Genomic DNA, 16544 nt, shown 5'->3' with positions numbered 1-16544 from the left:
ACCTAATCTCCCTGTAAACTTAATTGTTAGTCTAAAGAGGGACAGCTCTTTAGACACTAGGAAAAAACCTTACATAGAGAGTAAAAACCCCCATTACCATAGTTGGCCTAAAAGCAGCCATCAATTAAGAAAGCGTTCAAGCTCAACGTCAACCGCCCGAAAAACCCCAAACATATCATTGAACTCCTCAAATCACATTGGATTAATCTATCACCCTATAGAAGCAATAATGCTAGTATAAGTAACATGAACTCTCTCTCCCCACTGCATAAGCCTAAATCAGATCGAAAACCTCACTGATACTTAACAGCCCAGTACCAATAAACACAAACAAGCCCGTACTACTTTCACTGTTAATCCAACACAGGCATGCTTTCAAGGAAAGGTTAAAAAAAGTAAAAGGAACTCGGCAAACTCAGCCCCGCCTGTTTACCAAAAACATCACCTCTAGCATTACCAGTATTAGAGGCACTGCCTGCCCAGTGACATACGTTTAACGGCCGCGGTACCCTGACCGTGCAAAGGTAGCATAATCACTTGTTCTTTAAATAGGGACTCGCATGAATGGCAACACGAGGGTTTAACTGTCTCTTACTTTTAACCAGTGAAATTGACCTATCCGTGAAGAGGCGGATATAAAACAATAAGACGAGAAGACCCTATGGAGCTTCAATTTACTAATGCAACTAAGAACCATATAAACCCACGGGCCCTAAAATTTCTACACCTGCATTAAAAATTTTGGTTGGGGCGGCCTCGGAGCACAAATAAACCTCCGAATGATCCATGCCAAGGCTTCACAAGCCAAAGCGAACTAATACCCACAATTGATCCAATAATTTGATCAACGGAACAAGTTACCCTAGGGATAACAGCGCAATTCTATTCTAGAGTCCATATCAACAATAGAGTTTACGACCTCGATGTTGGATCAGGACATCCTAATGGTGCAGCAGCTATTAAGGGTTCGTTTGTTCAACGATTAAAGTCCTACGTGATCTGAGTTCAGACCGGAGCAATCCAGGTCGGTTTCTATCTATTTTACATTTCTCCCTGTACGAAAGGACAAGAGAAATAGGGCCTACTTCACAAAGCGCCCTCACCATATAAATGACTTAGTCTTAATTTATCAAAATATTATATACCCCACCCAAGAGCAGGGTTTGTTAAGATGGCAGAGCCCGGTAATTGCATAAAACTTAAAACTTTATAACCATGACAGTGGGTAGACGTTCTCCCTGGATAGACGTAGCAGAGCAGGATAAATTTCATGGAGGGTAGCCCTTACCTGAAAAGGAGCCCATCACCAGCCATGGCATAAATGACCCTCGGCATCGGGAAGAGGGACCCCAGCAAACTGACTGTCAGTCCTGCAACGGACCCAATGGCCACTACGAATTTTGCAGCATAGAATCCATGAGCCACAAACATCTCCATCAGTGGGGATTCCGTGTCAATGGCGTAATATGGCACCATCAGAGTCAAGATCATGCTTACCTGTTAAAACAAGAGAAGACAGGGCTGGAGGTACAGGGGAAGAACGCATGGCTGGAGGCCCCACGGGAGAGGAAAGAGCCCTGTCCCTGGAGGCAGAGGCTTGCATGGCAGTTTGGATCCACTACTTGCTGGCATGTGCCTTTACTGTAGACCAGTCATCTGGCCTCTAGGCCTTTCTCAATATTTTCTCCTGTGATTTTTCTTTTTCTTTTTTTTTTTTTTTTTGAGACAGAGTCTCGCTTAGTCGCCCAGGCTGGAGTGCAGTGGCGCGATCTCGGCTCACTGCAAGCTCCGCCTCCCGGGTTCACGCCATTCTCCTGCCTCAGCCTCCCGAGTAGCTGGGACTACAGGCGCCCGCCGCTTCGCCCGGCTAATTTTTTGCATTTTTAGTAGAGACGGGGTTTCACCATGTTGGCCAGGATGGTCTCGATCTCCTGACCTCGTGATCCGCCCGCCTCGGCCTCCCAAAGTGCTGGGATTACAGGCGTGAGCCACCGCGCCCGGCCTCTCCTGTGATTTTTCACATGTGAATTTAGTGGACTGGGCCAGAAACTCTATCTCTCTGGTCCTTTGATATCTGAGGAGTAAGACGGCAGGTATTTCAGCCCCATGAAAGCAGAGCTATGCCGACAGTTCCGTGGAGAGCAGATATTTCCAGAAGGAAGGAGCTGCAGCCAATGCCCTGCAACCAGGCCTGGCAGGGACCATGGGCACCCTGCCCACGTGGATAAGGCTCTCATTTCTCTTATGCTTTCTGGTCCTCAGGGTCTTATCCATGCTCCCTCTCACTGTGAAACACCAGAGATAAAATCTCCAAAGATAAGTGATGAAGAGGCCTATAGCCTGTTAACTATTGGGACCCAGATAAGGACTCATATTTCTATTTCTTCTCTCTAGCTTAGTCCTAGGAGCCAGGCAGGCCAACAAACAAGTGATGGCATCAGGACAGAATCAATCCTACTGATTATATGGCTGTCAGGCAACTATGGCTTTGCTTAATCAGGAATCATTTACTGTGTGTGCTATAAGGGTCCACCCCCAGAGAAGAGGGAGATGTGAGGGAGGAGCAGAAGAGGAAATAGAGAGCAGAATGTCTTTGCTCTTCCCTCTACCCTACCACCCCTCCCTCAACACTCTACCTACGGGGAGAAATCGGGGTATGGACAGGACAAGGCCACTGGTATGCGTGTGCATCAGGGAGGCAATAAGCACTTAACTGGGGGCTCCCAGGACCTACTCCCCTCACATATTATTGATCTGCCCAACAACCCTGCCTTCAGAATTGGCCATAGGCAACGGAGCCACCAGTCATATGACCAGATATGTCCCCTGTCCCGTCCCCCTCTCCGCCTAGGCTATGAAGGCCAAATTGACATCAAGAAAGGAATTCAAAGCCCGAAGGAAAGAAGGTAGTCATATGTAGACCATTTCTTTGCCTATTCCTTTGGAGCCAAGATCTTCCAGCAGAGCCAAGGGCCACCAGGGAGGACAGGATGTCCTAGCACAGCCCAGCAACCTCGTTCTTCTCATGGTGGTAGAGGGGCTTGCCTGCTGGCCAGTACAAGACCAAACAACTCCTAGGGTGTGTTTAAGGCCCGTGCAGTATGAAAGAGAACGTTTCTCAGTAACACAACCACTTGCAATATCCCCTTTGGGGATGGGGCAGGGTGGGCTGGAGGAGAATGGGACTGAGCCTTCTCCAGCCTCAGGGAGTCTCCTGAGTTAGATCAGGATGGGTAAAAAGTTGGTGGATGCATAGAAGTACTCTGTGGTCTATAAAGTGCTATTCTAAGGCAGGCACTGCAATGATTGACTTTATTGTGTGTGTTGTAAAGGCCCACTCCTGGAGGAAGGGCAGGAATGAAGGAGGAGTAGAAGGAGAAACGCAGAGTGCCCTTGCTGTTCCTTCTGTCCCGCAACATTCTGCCCACAGGGATAATCATGGTATGGACAGGATGAAGCCCCTTGCGTGTGTGTGCATAGCGGGAGGCGATAATTGAGGCAACCATAAAACCTCTGGGTAGGCAGCTGAATGTCTGTAAACGACCCCCAAGTTTGCTCTGTGTTTTTCTCTGGCTTCTAGAACAATCCTGTTTTGCAGCTTGCCTTAATGATCAATCAGTCTGGCTTCCTTAGCTAGTTGCTAAAGATGTCTTTTTGGGAAAGAGAAACAGCAAGGCTGATCAGCGGCAGCATCCCCCCCCCCCCCCCCCCCCCCCCCCCCCCCCCGCCAGCTCTTTCCTAATTGTGGTGACCCAAGTGAGTCCGCCCCTCAGGACCTGAGGATGTTTGTGGAACCACACACTGATTGGCCTGTGAGCCACTTCTCTCCATTGCCAGGGGCAGAGGGGGATGTTGGATGCAGCTGGGCCATTTCTGTGATAGAAATTCTGGGATGGGAGCTGAGAGAGCAAGCATCAAAGCGTGAGGAGTGTCGCGGGGCGTGATCCTGAAAAAGACAAGGCTGAAGCCTTTATTCTGGGACTCCCCTAGTTAGGGAAACCTGAAGGTGAGTTTGAGCTGGTGTAACAAGAGAGAGCAATGGCCGAAAGAAATGACACTTTCCTCCCCAGATTTAAGGGGAAGAGAGTTTGTAGAGGACAATGTATTCTCTCTCCCCGCTGTGCAGGGAGCCTCGCCTCTTTGCTGCCGGGAAGCTCCCAGAAGACAGAAGAGCATTGAGGAAAGTGCACAGAGGCCCACAATGCCTTTGCTCGCACACCCACCCGTTACTGCCAGCCTATGACCTGAGCTCCTTGGACGGCAGCCTATTCCCTGCACAGCAGCCCCTGGGGCAGCAGCAGACACCGAGAGCTTGTGAGGATGGAGGGGTGGGAATGAAGGCCAAGGCTGAAGTGAAGGCCTGGGGCTTCTCCTCTTCTTCAGTTTGGAATCCTAATTTTTTTCTTGTCATGGGGAGTGGGGAATGGGACTACAGGGGATAAAAGACAGGCACACAGACACCAAGAAGACATAGGAAAGGACTCCTTCCTGACAGAGAAGGGAGCTCGGTGCCAGAGCCACATCATGAGGAGAGTCCCGCAAGCATCTGGTACTTACAGACACATATGCTGTCAGGCAGATGACCAGGGAGGCGGTGATAGCATAAGGGATGGACGTGTTGGGATTCTTGGCTTCCTCTCCAGTGGTGGCGATGATGTCAAAGCCAATGAAAGCATAGAAGCATGTTGCTGCTCCTTGCAGCACCTGTGTGGATGATGGCATTTGTCAGACTCAGAAGGTCAGGGTGGCACCAGGGCCTTAAATGTGGAAACTGCCCTATGCCCTATGCCCTGCAGACATGACTGAGTGGCTGAGGGAGTAACATGGCGGAACTCGTGCTAAACACACAAGTTCTGATCTCCTACGCTTTTTAGCTGTGTGGTTGTGGTCGATTCCCTTACGCTGTGTAAATAGAGACAAGAAGAATTGGCAGGTGTGGTGGCTCACACCTGTAATCCCAGCACTTTGAGAGGCCTAGGTGGGTGGATCATGAGGTCGGGAGTTCGAGACCACCTTACCAACATGATGAAACCCTGTCTCTACTAAAAATACAAAAATTAGCTGGGCATGGTGACATGCATCTGTAATCTCAGCTATTCAGGAGGCTGAGGCAGGAGAATTGCTTGAACCCGGGAGGCAGAGGTTGTAGTGAGCCGAGATCGCACCATTGCACTCCAGGCTTGGTGACAGAGGGAGACTCCATCTCAAAAAAAAAAAAAAAAAAAAGGCTTCTGCCTTTTAGTGTAGGGGATTCAGACACTTCTGCATAAGGAAGAGTTATCCTACCTAAATTACTGTTAGTACCCCTGACAGATCAGCTCTATGGTAACTTCCAGATCTGAAATGATATAAAAGATTTTCAGATCTTCAGATATTCTATTGTCTTCACTGGGAAGACAGGGTAAAGACAGTTTATTTGTTGCTCCTTTTGGGACTTGAATGACCTAGTTGGGCATGAGGCAGGAGGTCAGAGTAAAGCTAGGGGATAGTATCCAGTCACGTCTGCTGGCAGTCTGTCTGCCAGGAGTCCACATGGCTCCAGGGGTGTTTGGGAATGTATTATATATGTCAAAATGCAGTGAAAACCTTCCATTGAAGAGTGGCTACTTTCTTTGAAAGAACCTATTGAAGTTTAAATGAAGGTTACCCACCTTGGTATTTTCATTGTTAGCTTTAAGTAAAAAAAGGGCCTCTTTGAATGCTTGGGGACGTCCTTTTAAAAGGTGAGAGATGTTTTTGGACTTGCGTGTATGCGATGAGGGAAAAAAATGCAAGCCCTAGTCGGTGGTCCAGGAGGTGAGACCCATTGTAGACTGGACCACTTTATTTTTCTTTTCTCCGCATTCAGTTTATAAATGATGAAAATCAAAATGTGTGCCAAGCTGACACTTGTCCAAAATTTTCACTCTTAACTTCCTCATTGACTTATCAATAAGACAAAATACGAAATACCAGAACCTGTAAGGTACACCACAGAATCAAAGATCTTCTCAAACCTTCAGAAGCAAACTTTGTTTATCTATAAAATGAGCTGGTGTTTCCTACAGTTTCTCTCAGCTAGGATTCTAATGTTTCAACCCTCTACTCCCAGGTTCTTATCCTGGAGGCCATGGAATTCAGGGCATCTATAAATTTTGCTGGCAAAGAATTACATATGTTTTTTCACTACCTTCTAGTTGAATTAGCATTTTTTTCTGTTATGAATGTAGGTATCAAACTAGCAATACCTGTGCCTGTGTCACCAATAGCAATCAGATATTTTCATTTCATATGAGAATTGTTGCAGAGATCTTGAAATATCACTTATGCTTATTACTACCTTCAAATTATGATAATTATTAGACATAGATGTTAACATATAAATCTCAATAGAGAAGCACATTGTTACTAGATTATAATTTAAAAGTAAAATAAAATTAAAAATACTTAATACTACATTTCAACATAATTGATTTCCTTTGAATTCCTATGTAATTAGGCTATTCCTTTAAAAACACAGTTCTCATAAGGGATCTACAGGCTTCATCGGACATACAGGTGGTCCATGGCACAAGAAAATTTAAGAACTCCTGGTCTGTTCTAATAAGCCAGGTAGAAAGAACTTCTCAAACATAAGTGGTTCCATCTCTAGATGGCTACTTTCCAGAAGAGAAGAGACCTCCTGCTTTTCCTACAGCAAAATTTTTCATACAAGGGTGTGGAAAATGTCTTTGGCCTCCAGACAAAGAGAGAAAATAGATCTCACCTCATCATACATGGAGGTTCACAGGCTTGGAAATGTGCTTGTTTTCACTTATCTAGAAAATATTACTGGTCTTCAAGGATGAACGGATGCTAGACTGCAGGCTCACTAAGTAGTCCTGATCAAGAAAAGCCTCACTTTAACATAAGTCCTTCATTTTTGACAAAGGTGCCAAGAACATACACTGGGGGAAAGACAGTCTCTTCAGTAGATAGTGCTGAGAAAACCGGATATCCATATACAGAAGAATGAAACTAGACCTTTATCTCTCATCATCTACAAATATCAAATCAAAATGGATGGAAGACTTAAATCTAAGACCTCAAACTATAAAACTACCACAAGAAAACATTAGGGGAAAGTCTTCAGGACATTGGTCTGGGCAAAAATTTCTTGAGCAATACCCCACAAGCACAGACAACCCAATAAAAACAGAGTTATTCTACACGTTCAAGTCCTCTGTGGAAATAAGCGGGGTTATAAATAAATCAATATATTGGCTATCTCTATGTCTTAGGGAACTCATTTACCTTTTTGTACTTTGTTTTCATCCAGCATTTTCAACCGCGATCACAGGCTGTAAGACTACTCCTAGGGGATGTTTGTTTGGAAAATCTCCAGGACATTAGTCTGGGCAAAAATTTCTTGAGCAATACCCAACAAGCACAGGCAACCAAAGCAAAAATGGACAAATGGGATCACATCAAGTTAAAAAGCTTCTGCACAGCTGAGGATACAATCAACAAAGTGAAGAGACAACCCACAGAATAGGAGAAAATATTTGTAAACTACCCATCTGACAAGGAATTAATAACCAGAATATATAAGCAGCTCAAACAACTCTATAGCAAAAAATCTAGTAATCTGATAAAAAAAAAAAGGGCAAAAGATTTGAATAGACATTTCTCCAAAGAAGACATACAGATGGCGAACAGGCATTGACAATCAGATAAATGAAAATCACAACTACAATCAGATATTATCTCACCTCACTTAAAATGGTTTATATCCAAAAGACAGGCAATAATAAATGCTGGCAAGGATGTGGAGAAAGAGAAACACTTGTACAATGTTTTTGGGAATGTAAATTAGTACAGACACTATGGAGAAGAGTTTAGAGGTTCCTCAAAAAACTAAAAATTGGGCTACCATATGATCCAGCAATCCCACTGCTGGGTATATACCCAAAAGAAAGGAAATCAGCATATTGAAGAGATAGCTGCATTCCTATGTTTGTTGCAACACTGTTTACAATAGCTAAGATTTGGAAGCAACCTAAGTGTCCATCAACAGATGAATGGATAAAGAAAATGTGGTACATATACACAATTGAGTATATGCAGCCATAAAAAAGAATGAGATCCAGTCATTTCCAGCAACATAGATGGAACTGAAGATCATTATGTTAAGCAAAATAAGCCAGGCATGGAAAGACAAACATTGCATGTTCTCACTTATTTGTGGGATCTAAAAATAAAAACAATTGAGCTCAGACATAGAGAGTAGAAGGATGGTTACCAGAGGCTGGGAAGGATAGTTGGGGGCTGGAGGTGGGGAAGTGGGGACGGTTAACGGGTACAAAAAAAGTAGAAAGAATGAGTAAGACCTACGTTAGAAAACACAACGGGGTGACTACAGTCAATAATAATTGTACATTTTAAAATAAAGAGTGTAATTGGATTGTTTGTAACTTGAAGAATAAATGCTTGAGGAGATGGACACCCCATTCTCCATGATGTGCTATTTCACATTGCATGCCTGCATCAAAACATCTCATGTACCCCATAAATATATACACCTACTAAGTACCCACAAAAAAACCCCCAGAAAAACAGGTCCTGCTTTCTCTTCCTTTAGCATCCATTCTTCCCTTCTACACACACAGACACATATATGTACAAACACAAACATGCACACACATACACAAATACGTATAAACACACATACACATGCAAACACATATACATACATATATATGTATTACATACACTCCTCTTGTAAATCATTTAGTGACCTGGCACAACAACCATATAAATTTGGGCAAAGCAATCTTAGAAAAAGGTGAGAGGTTTGTGAACCATGCCATGTAAGGAAGAACTGGGGACCTGGGGATGTTTAATTTGAAGAGCAGAAGACTCAGTGGAAGATGCAGAGGACACCATTAAATATGCGCAGTACTGGCAGTTGGAGTCAATGTGACGTCCACTGTAGGCTTCAGAGGAAATCCTAGAGCCACGCACATGGGCGTGATTGGCTTTGGTTAGGAGCATAGACTTTGTAGATTGTCAGGCCCAGGTTGATTCTGCCACATATTAGCTTGGTGACCTAGAATAAGTTCTTAACTTCTTGGAGCCTAAGTTTCATTGTTACTTAAATGGAGATAATAATAGCACTTGGCTCATAGTGTTGTTACAAGGATAAAATAAGCTAATAGAGTAAACTGCAGTCCATAATAGAGTAGGTGCTCAATAAATATTAGCTCTTACCACCAGTATTATTATGACAATTCTAAGTTTTTCTAGAGCAGTTGACACCCAAGAGCACAAACTCCTCCTCCTTCTCCTTCTCCTTCTCTCCTCCCTCTACTCCCCCACCTTCCTCCTTTTAGAACTTGACTTGTGTATACTAAGTGCTACCATGTGCCAGGCACTGTGCTTAGTGATGGGATATAGTCATGAGCAAAAAGTACGCAGCTTGATTTTATGGAGATTGAGTGTAGCGGATACTGCAAGATCCCAAATGCAGTCTTGATTATGGTAACAAACTGAACAAGATTAATAAGCATCTGTATTATTTATAAAATACAAATGCTACTTTCCTCTAAATGAGCGAGAGAAGGGATGGCAATTACTGAAAATGATTAGCTATCAGAAAGTTAACTATGACCAAGTAGGCAAAAGAGGAAGTAAACTTGCAAAGAGGATGTCTCTTAGCCTGCATTTGCATACGTAGAACTAGAAAGCAAGTATAGTTGAAGAAAGACTGGACAGATCAAAGGCAGGACATGCGGAGGTTCTACCACATTAGGCAGTCAAGAGAATTTATTAATAACTCAGATGATTCAAACAAAATTTCAGTAAGGGACTATAGGCAGGTCTGGGGAGTATTTAGGCGGGGCTAAGGGAACTGACTAGGGATGTTGAAGTATCAGAGACTTAGCAACACTGAGAAGTTGTCATCCCGAGGCCTAAGTGTAGGGGGTGGAATGGTGTCCTGGAGTCCGGCAGGAGCCGGAGCTATGGGTCAGAGATTCCTAGAAGGAGCTGCCTTGTGGAGGCACAGCCAGTGTGGTGCCAACGCTGGGAGGCAGCAAGGAAGAAATACTCTGGCCTTGCTTTCTTCTCACCTTCTGACCTGATAATATTTCCCATTGGCTAAATTCAACAGGAAGCAACCTGCAGCAGAGAACAGGTCATGAAGGGTGGAGAATAGGTCTGGGGAGTGGAGGCAAATGGAGAAGAAAGACTAGCACACCTACCAAGGTCAAACCGAACTTGGCCTAACAAGACATAGATGAAATAAACAATTATTAAAGAGAAGATAATAAAATTAGCAAAAAGGGTCATCTTTTTCCTTGAGTTAGTTTGAATGAACTTTTCTTCCTTGCAAGCAAACGGTCCCTGATTGGTAAATGCAAAGACTCATGAAATGAAACTGTATATGGGTGCCACTGAAACTGTTTTCCATGTCACTCTGTCCAGATCTCAGATCTGACCACTGGTGTCTATAATTAGAATAGACTTCCATACATAAAAGCACATGTGCGGTACCTGGGGGTGAGCATCTGTGAATAAAATTGGTGGGCGAAATGTGTGTATGTGTGTTTGTGTGCAAGTGTATGTGTATTTCTGGGTTTATTGGTATGTTATCCTAACTCTTTGCTTTAATGTTTTGCAAAATTAAAAAATAGTATTGAAAAAAATTAGCTGGGTGTGGTTGTGTGCACCTATAGTTCCAGTTACTTGGGAGGCTGAGGTGGGAAGATTAGAGAGGCTGAGGTGGGAAGCCCGGGAGGTTGAGGCTGCAGTGAGCTGTGATGGCGCCACTGCACTCCAGCCTGGGCAACAGAGTGAGACTCTGTCTAAAAAAAAAAGTATTGACCTTTTTATTTGATGGTATAGCTGAGACTGTTGTTTGAAGTCAACCTGATATAAAAACTCAGCCGGCTGATCCAGAGCAGAGTTCACCCCTCTAGAATGGGGTTGTGGGAAAGCAGCATGTGCCTCAGTTGCTGGAGGGCTTCTGCTTAGTTAGTTGTCAAAAGTAATGTCATTAGTGGCCTGCTACTCAGTATGTGAGGTCCGTAAAAACTGGCCCCCTGCATCTTGCTGATATTCGAGAGGCATTCAGATGAGGCAGCCTTCACACGTCTGCCTCGGCCAGTCTCCAGATGCCTGGGAGATAATTAGGCGCCTTTATATTATTCACTCTCTAGGCAACAAGATGAAATTCCAACTTTTCATAGCATTTTCTGCCACCCTCATGCCCCAGCTCTATTAGCAGCCTGTCCCCAGTGACAGTGGAATGTACTGATAGGGTCCCACAGATGGATTCAGATGTGGAGAACATGAAAAACAACTTTTCCTTTGTTTGGAGGCTGTCAGGATTCCCCACAAATGATTGCTATGGACCATTTTCGTGGGAGCTATTTGTGCTGTTAGAGTGTCTTATTTGCTTAAATAAAAACCATAAGATAGTATCAAGAACAAATAACATGAAGGGAACACACATCCAACAATGTTCAAGGGCTGACGAACTGCAGATGGAAGCAGGGGTTCAGCTGAAGGCCAGAGTTACTTGATACAGGGAAAAATGTTTGTTGTTCTTAAACTCTTCAAGACCAAAGAAGCATTTGACCCAGAACCTGTAAGTGAGTAAACCATTCCTTAAACTATTTTCTTTGGAACGAAGTGTTTGGAGCAGGGGAAAGAGTAGGTTTATAAGGGGTCCATGGTTAGAGGATGGATTGATTGTTCATTAACTCTTTCAAAGTCTTTGAGAATTGTGTGGAAAGTCATGTCATGCTATTCTTATACATCATCTCCTACACAATGGTTTCCTCCATTCCATCCTACCTAAAGCAATTGAAGAATAAAGTGGGTTGGACCTCTGCACTAGTCCCCTAGTCAGGGGTAGAGGTAAGTGTTTTGCTAAGGAGTGAAGAAGTTCATGTATCTGTTGACGAGGAAACACACTTTTGTAGACAATTGTTAGGTAACAGAGTAAGGAGTGTGTGTATTACCTTGGTGTATGACATGCTCATGAGACACTGTCAGACCTTAAAAAATCGAGTCTAAATTCAAAATGACTTTGCTGGACTTTGGAAAAATCACCTGAAACCAAAGGTGAGAAATAACAGGTACAGGCCCATTCACTAGGAAGGAAATGTACTACGTAGAAATCCAAGGCCAGGCAGAGTGCGGAGAGGATGAATCAGCAACATCTTCACACTGGGCTGTCCTTTGTTCTCAGATGATACTTTTAGGCACATTCACTAGGACATACATCATCCCCAAGTTTCCTTTAGGGATAATGGAATTGCAGCAAAACATTTACAATCCCAGCTAAGCTTTTTTCTTGACCAATGACAAAACTACTCAAGGCAGTAAGCTTGGATTGGAATGAGGACAGTGAACAGAAGTGCAAAAGAAGACAACCAGTTCCATGGCCCCAAACCCAGGTGGCAGTGGGGTAAATAAGTACTTTGGCCCATCCAGGACTGGGATCTAATTTCAGCTCTATTACTTACTGTCTAGATCTGTGACTTTAACTTTTCTAAGCTTCAGTTATTTGCATGTAAAAGTGGAGATCTCTATACTTATTTTGCAGGGCTGTTGTGAAGATTAAATTTAAAGTGTGCATGAAAGAGTTTGTCACAAAGAAAATGTTCAATGTTAGGAAAAGCATCCTTCATTTCCTTCTTATGCCTGACTTCTGATCGTCTGTTAGGAAAGTTGTCAGAACCCAGGATGTATAAGTGGGGAACCCCAAGGCTGGCATGATGAGCTCCTTCCTTGATGAAGCGGGCTCCTGATTGAGGAAGGATATGGAGCCCCTGAAAAGGAAAGGGAGACCCCCAAAGAGAATAAACGCCCCAGAACAAAACACAAGGCTAAAAGCAATGCTAAAATGTGCCTCCATCTTCTTCAGGATGGGTAAAGAACATTTACACAGAGGATATTAACTCTTTCCAGTCTTTAAGTGGGGCCTAAACTAAAGGGTGTGCCATTTGGGTGAGCTAATAGGAGGATTTTGAAAATTAAATATCAATCAAGTAGTTAAGAAGAGTTTTAGAATTGCATTGACAGGATGTCTTCATAAACAATGCATACGCAGTCTGGGTCAGTTGAACTATATTCCATCTGAAGATAAGAAAAGAAACTAGACTATCTCTCAATGTTCCTCCAAGATTCTATGACTTCATGAAAGTTTAAAGGAAATATAACATGTCAGATTTATTACCTTACTACTTACTAAAGAAAGCTCAGAGAGAATGATAATGATACACAAGGTACTCGGTTGGTAGAAAGGGTTTTGGAGTCACACAGATCTGTGCAGAAACTCCAGCCCTGGAGCTGACTAGCTAAGTGATGTCAGGTCAGTTTCCCAGCCTCTACGAAGATTCTCCAATTTTAAGTTAGGGATAACAGCACCGCTTAAAAGTTTTGTTTTAAGAGTGAGATACTATTCATGGAATCCGATGCCAGGAACTTAACAGGTAGTCAATAAATACTAGTTCCTTCCTCGTGTAGTTTTAACTATTGCCAACCATAATAAGCTGCACATAAAAACATCTAAGATTTTGCTGTTTTTTGCAAACATGTGGTGCAATTAGTTTTGCTACATAATAGATGAGCAAAACTGAAAACACAGAAGTTAATTGATGGCCAAAGTCTTACAATAAGTCCATGACCCAATAATTTCTTGTATTGTCAAGAAAATGATGAGGACATTTTCCTGCTACAATGAAAATGCAATTGAGGACCAAGAAGCAGCTTCTCAGCTCCTTCTGGCATCTCTGCCTGGTCCAACCCACCTGCCTCCACTCCTGCCTCCACCATGTCCATCAGGGTGACCCAGAAGTCCTACCAGGTGTCCACCTCTGGCCCCCAGGCCTTCAGCAGCTGCTTCTACACAAGTGGGCCTGGTGCCTGCATCAGCTCCTCAAGCCTCTCCCGAGTGGGCAGCAGCAGCTTCTGGGGTGGCCTGGGCGGAGGCTATGGTGGGGCCAGCGGCATAGGAGGCATCACCGCTGTCACGTTCAACCAGAGCCTGCTTGAGCCCTGTTAACCTGAAGGTGGACCTCAATATCCAGGCCATGCACACCTAGGAGAAGGAGCAGATCAAGACCCTCAACAAGTTTGCCTCCTTCATCGACAAGATACAGTTCCCGGAACAGCAGAACAAGATGCTGGGGACCAAGTGGAGCCTCCTGCAGCAGCAGAAGACAGCTGGGATCAACATGGACAACATGTTTGAGAGCTACATCAACAACCTTAGGCGGCACCTGGAGACTCTGAGTCAGGAGAAGCTGAAGCTGGAGACGGAGCTTGGCAATATGCAGGGGCTGGTGGAGGACTTCAAGAACAAGTATGAGGATGAGATCAATAAGCGTGCAGAGATGGAGAATGAATTTGCCCTCATCAAGAAGGATGTGGATGAAGCTTACATGAACAAGGTAGAGTTGGAGTCTCGCCTGGAAGGGCTGACTGATGAGATCAGCTTCCTCAGGCAGCTGTTTGAAGAGGAGATCCAGGAGCTGCAGTCCCAGATCTCAGACACGTCTGTGGTGCTGTCCATGGACAACAGCCACTCCCTGGACATGGACAGCATCATCGCTGAGGTAAAGGCGCAGTACAAGGAGACTGCCCACCACAGCCAGGCTGAGGCTGACAGCATGTACCAGATCAAGAATGTGGAGCTGCAGACGCTGGCTGGGAAGCACGGAGATGACCAGCGGTGTACAAAGACTGACATCTCTGAGATGAACCGGAACATCAGCCGGCTCCAGGCTGAGATTGAGGGCCTCAAAGGCCAGAGGGCTTCCCTGGAGGTCACCATCATAGATGCCGAGCAGCGTGGGGAGCTGGCCGTTAAGGATGGCAACGCCAAGCTGTCCGAGCTGGAGGCCGCCCTGCAGCGGGCCAAGCAGGACATGGCACGGCAGCTGCGTGAGTACCAGGAGCTGATGAACGTCAAGCTGGCCCTGGACATCGAGATCGCCACCTATAGGAAGCTGCTGGAGGGTGAGGAGAGCCGGCTGGAGTCTGGGATGCAGAACATAAGTATCCATATGAAGACCACCAGTGGCTATGCAAGTGGTCTGAGCTTGGCCTATGGGGGCCTCACAAGTCCTGGCCTCAGTTATGGCCTAGGCTCCAGCTCTGGCTCTGTCGCGAGCTCCAGCTCCTTCAGCTGCATCAGCTCCACCAGCTCCACCAGGGCCATGGTTGTGAAGGAGATCGAGACCCGTGATGGGAAGCTGGTGTCCAAGTCCTCTGACGTCCTGCCCAAGTGAAGAGCTGCCGCAGCCCCTCCCAGCCTGCCCCTATTGTGGCTTCCCCAGAGCCTGGGAGGGAGGCTGCTGTGCAGGGGAGCACAGGGAACAGGAGACCCACCTGAGGCTCAGCCCCAGCTCTCAGCCCACCTGCGGGGGAGTTTACCACTTGGGGACCCCTCTTGCCCATGCCTCCAGCTACAAAACAATTCAATTGCTTTATTTATAATGCCCAAAATAAAATCTCAGCTAACTCTGCCAAAAAAAAAGAAAAGAAAAGAAAATGCAACTGAGTTCCAGGAAAACATTCCTTCTTTTCACTCTTGTAATTTATTGTTTCTCTTATATGATAGGAAAGGAACAGTTTGTATCATAAGATAATACAGATCTGGGGGTCCAGAATGGGGCCAACAGTGTTTCTTTGTCTCTTCTTTTGGGTTTAAGCAGTTTCAGTATTTCTTCATTTCAAAGAGGAAGGATGAACTTTGCAGTTCTGTGGAATTCTTATAGATAAGGAGAAGACTAGGAATCTTGGCTTAAATTGCTTCCTTGCTTATTTCTCTGCATTGAACGGCATAGCATGGTTCAGAATAAACAGAAGTGATTTTGAGTGTTCTCTAAGAAACATTTCTGATCCCTGGACATGTTGGAGAAAAACCAGTCCAAGCAAAAGCTACAAAAGCAAAGTGGGTGGAATCCTGGACTTGCTTTCTGTCATCAGTTCTAGGCAGACTTGCCTCTCTCGACCTTAGATTGTTCATCTGTTAAATGAATGGATAGAACCAGGTAACCTCTAAGGTCCCTGACAGCTCAAAATCCTCTGATTTATGTTCTACCATGAAAAAAAGGTGGGCTAGTGAATTTCACCAATAAATCCACAACGTAAGTATTTTTAGTCATCCTAGGGAAAGAAACCAGGTGCAACTCACAGCCACTTGTCAGTATAAAGAATTTGCCACTCTGACCTTCCTATTTTTCTCTAGCATAAACCACACTAGCCAGATCATGGAATGAGATGTGAAAATGTCCTTTTGGTCCGGCCCACCCTCTTGCTAACCCCTAGACCACACCAGGTAAACCCGCCTGTCGTGAACTATGCCTTTGGAATGGGACTTATAGCACAGCCCTCCATTAGGCCAGCTCAACTGTCCTTTGACCCCAGTGGGACTCTCCTCCTAGAGTCAAATGCTGACATTGCAATTAAAAACTGTTATTTTCCTAGTTTCATACCCAGGCAAAACTCATCCCTTCCCTACTCTCCCCTTTCCCTGGCCTCCTTTATTGCCTTGTGTATTTATGTTCTTG

At 44.7% G+C, this 16544-nt stretch overlaps 1 protein-coding gene and 1 pseudogene across 1 annotated transcript in view; one reads left to right on the top strand and one right to left on the bottom strand.

Annotated features, from left to right (window-relative positions):
- SLC7A14 (solute carrier family 7 member 14) overlaps window positions 1–16544 on the bottom strand; it is a 155373-nt gene that overhangs the window by 54937 nt on the left and 83892 nt on the right. Inside the window, exons 5-6 of the mRNA XM_025377915.1 lie at window positions 4558–4704; window positions 1289–1497 (exon numbers count right to left, since the gene is read on the bottom strand). Coding sequence (XP_025233700.1) covers window positions 1289–1497; window positions 4558–4704 — 356 coding nt within the window. The remainder of the gene's footprint in view (window positions 1–1288; window positions 1498–4557; window positions 4705–16544) is intronic.
- LOC112619760 lies at window positions 13760–15260 on the top strand (annotated as a pseudogene).

The sequence above is a fragment of the Theropithecus gelada genome, chromosome 2 (assembly GCF_003255815.1).
Source record: "Theropithecus gelada isolate Dixy chromosome 2, Tgel_1.0, whole genome shotgun sequence".
Taxonomy (NCBI): Eukaryota; Metazoa; Chordata; class Mammalia; order Primates; family Cercopithecidae; genus Theropithecus; species Theropithecus gelada.
Note: the sequence above shows the minus strand (reverse complement) of the source record. Positions and strands in the feature narration are given on the sequence as shown.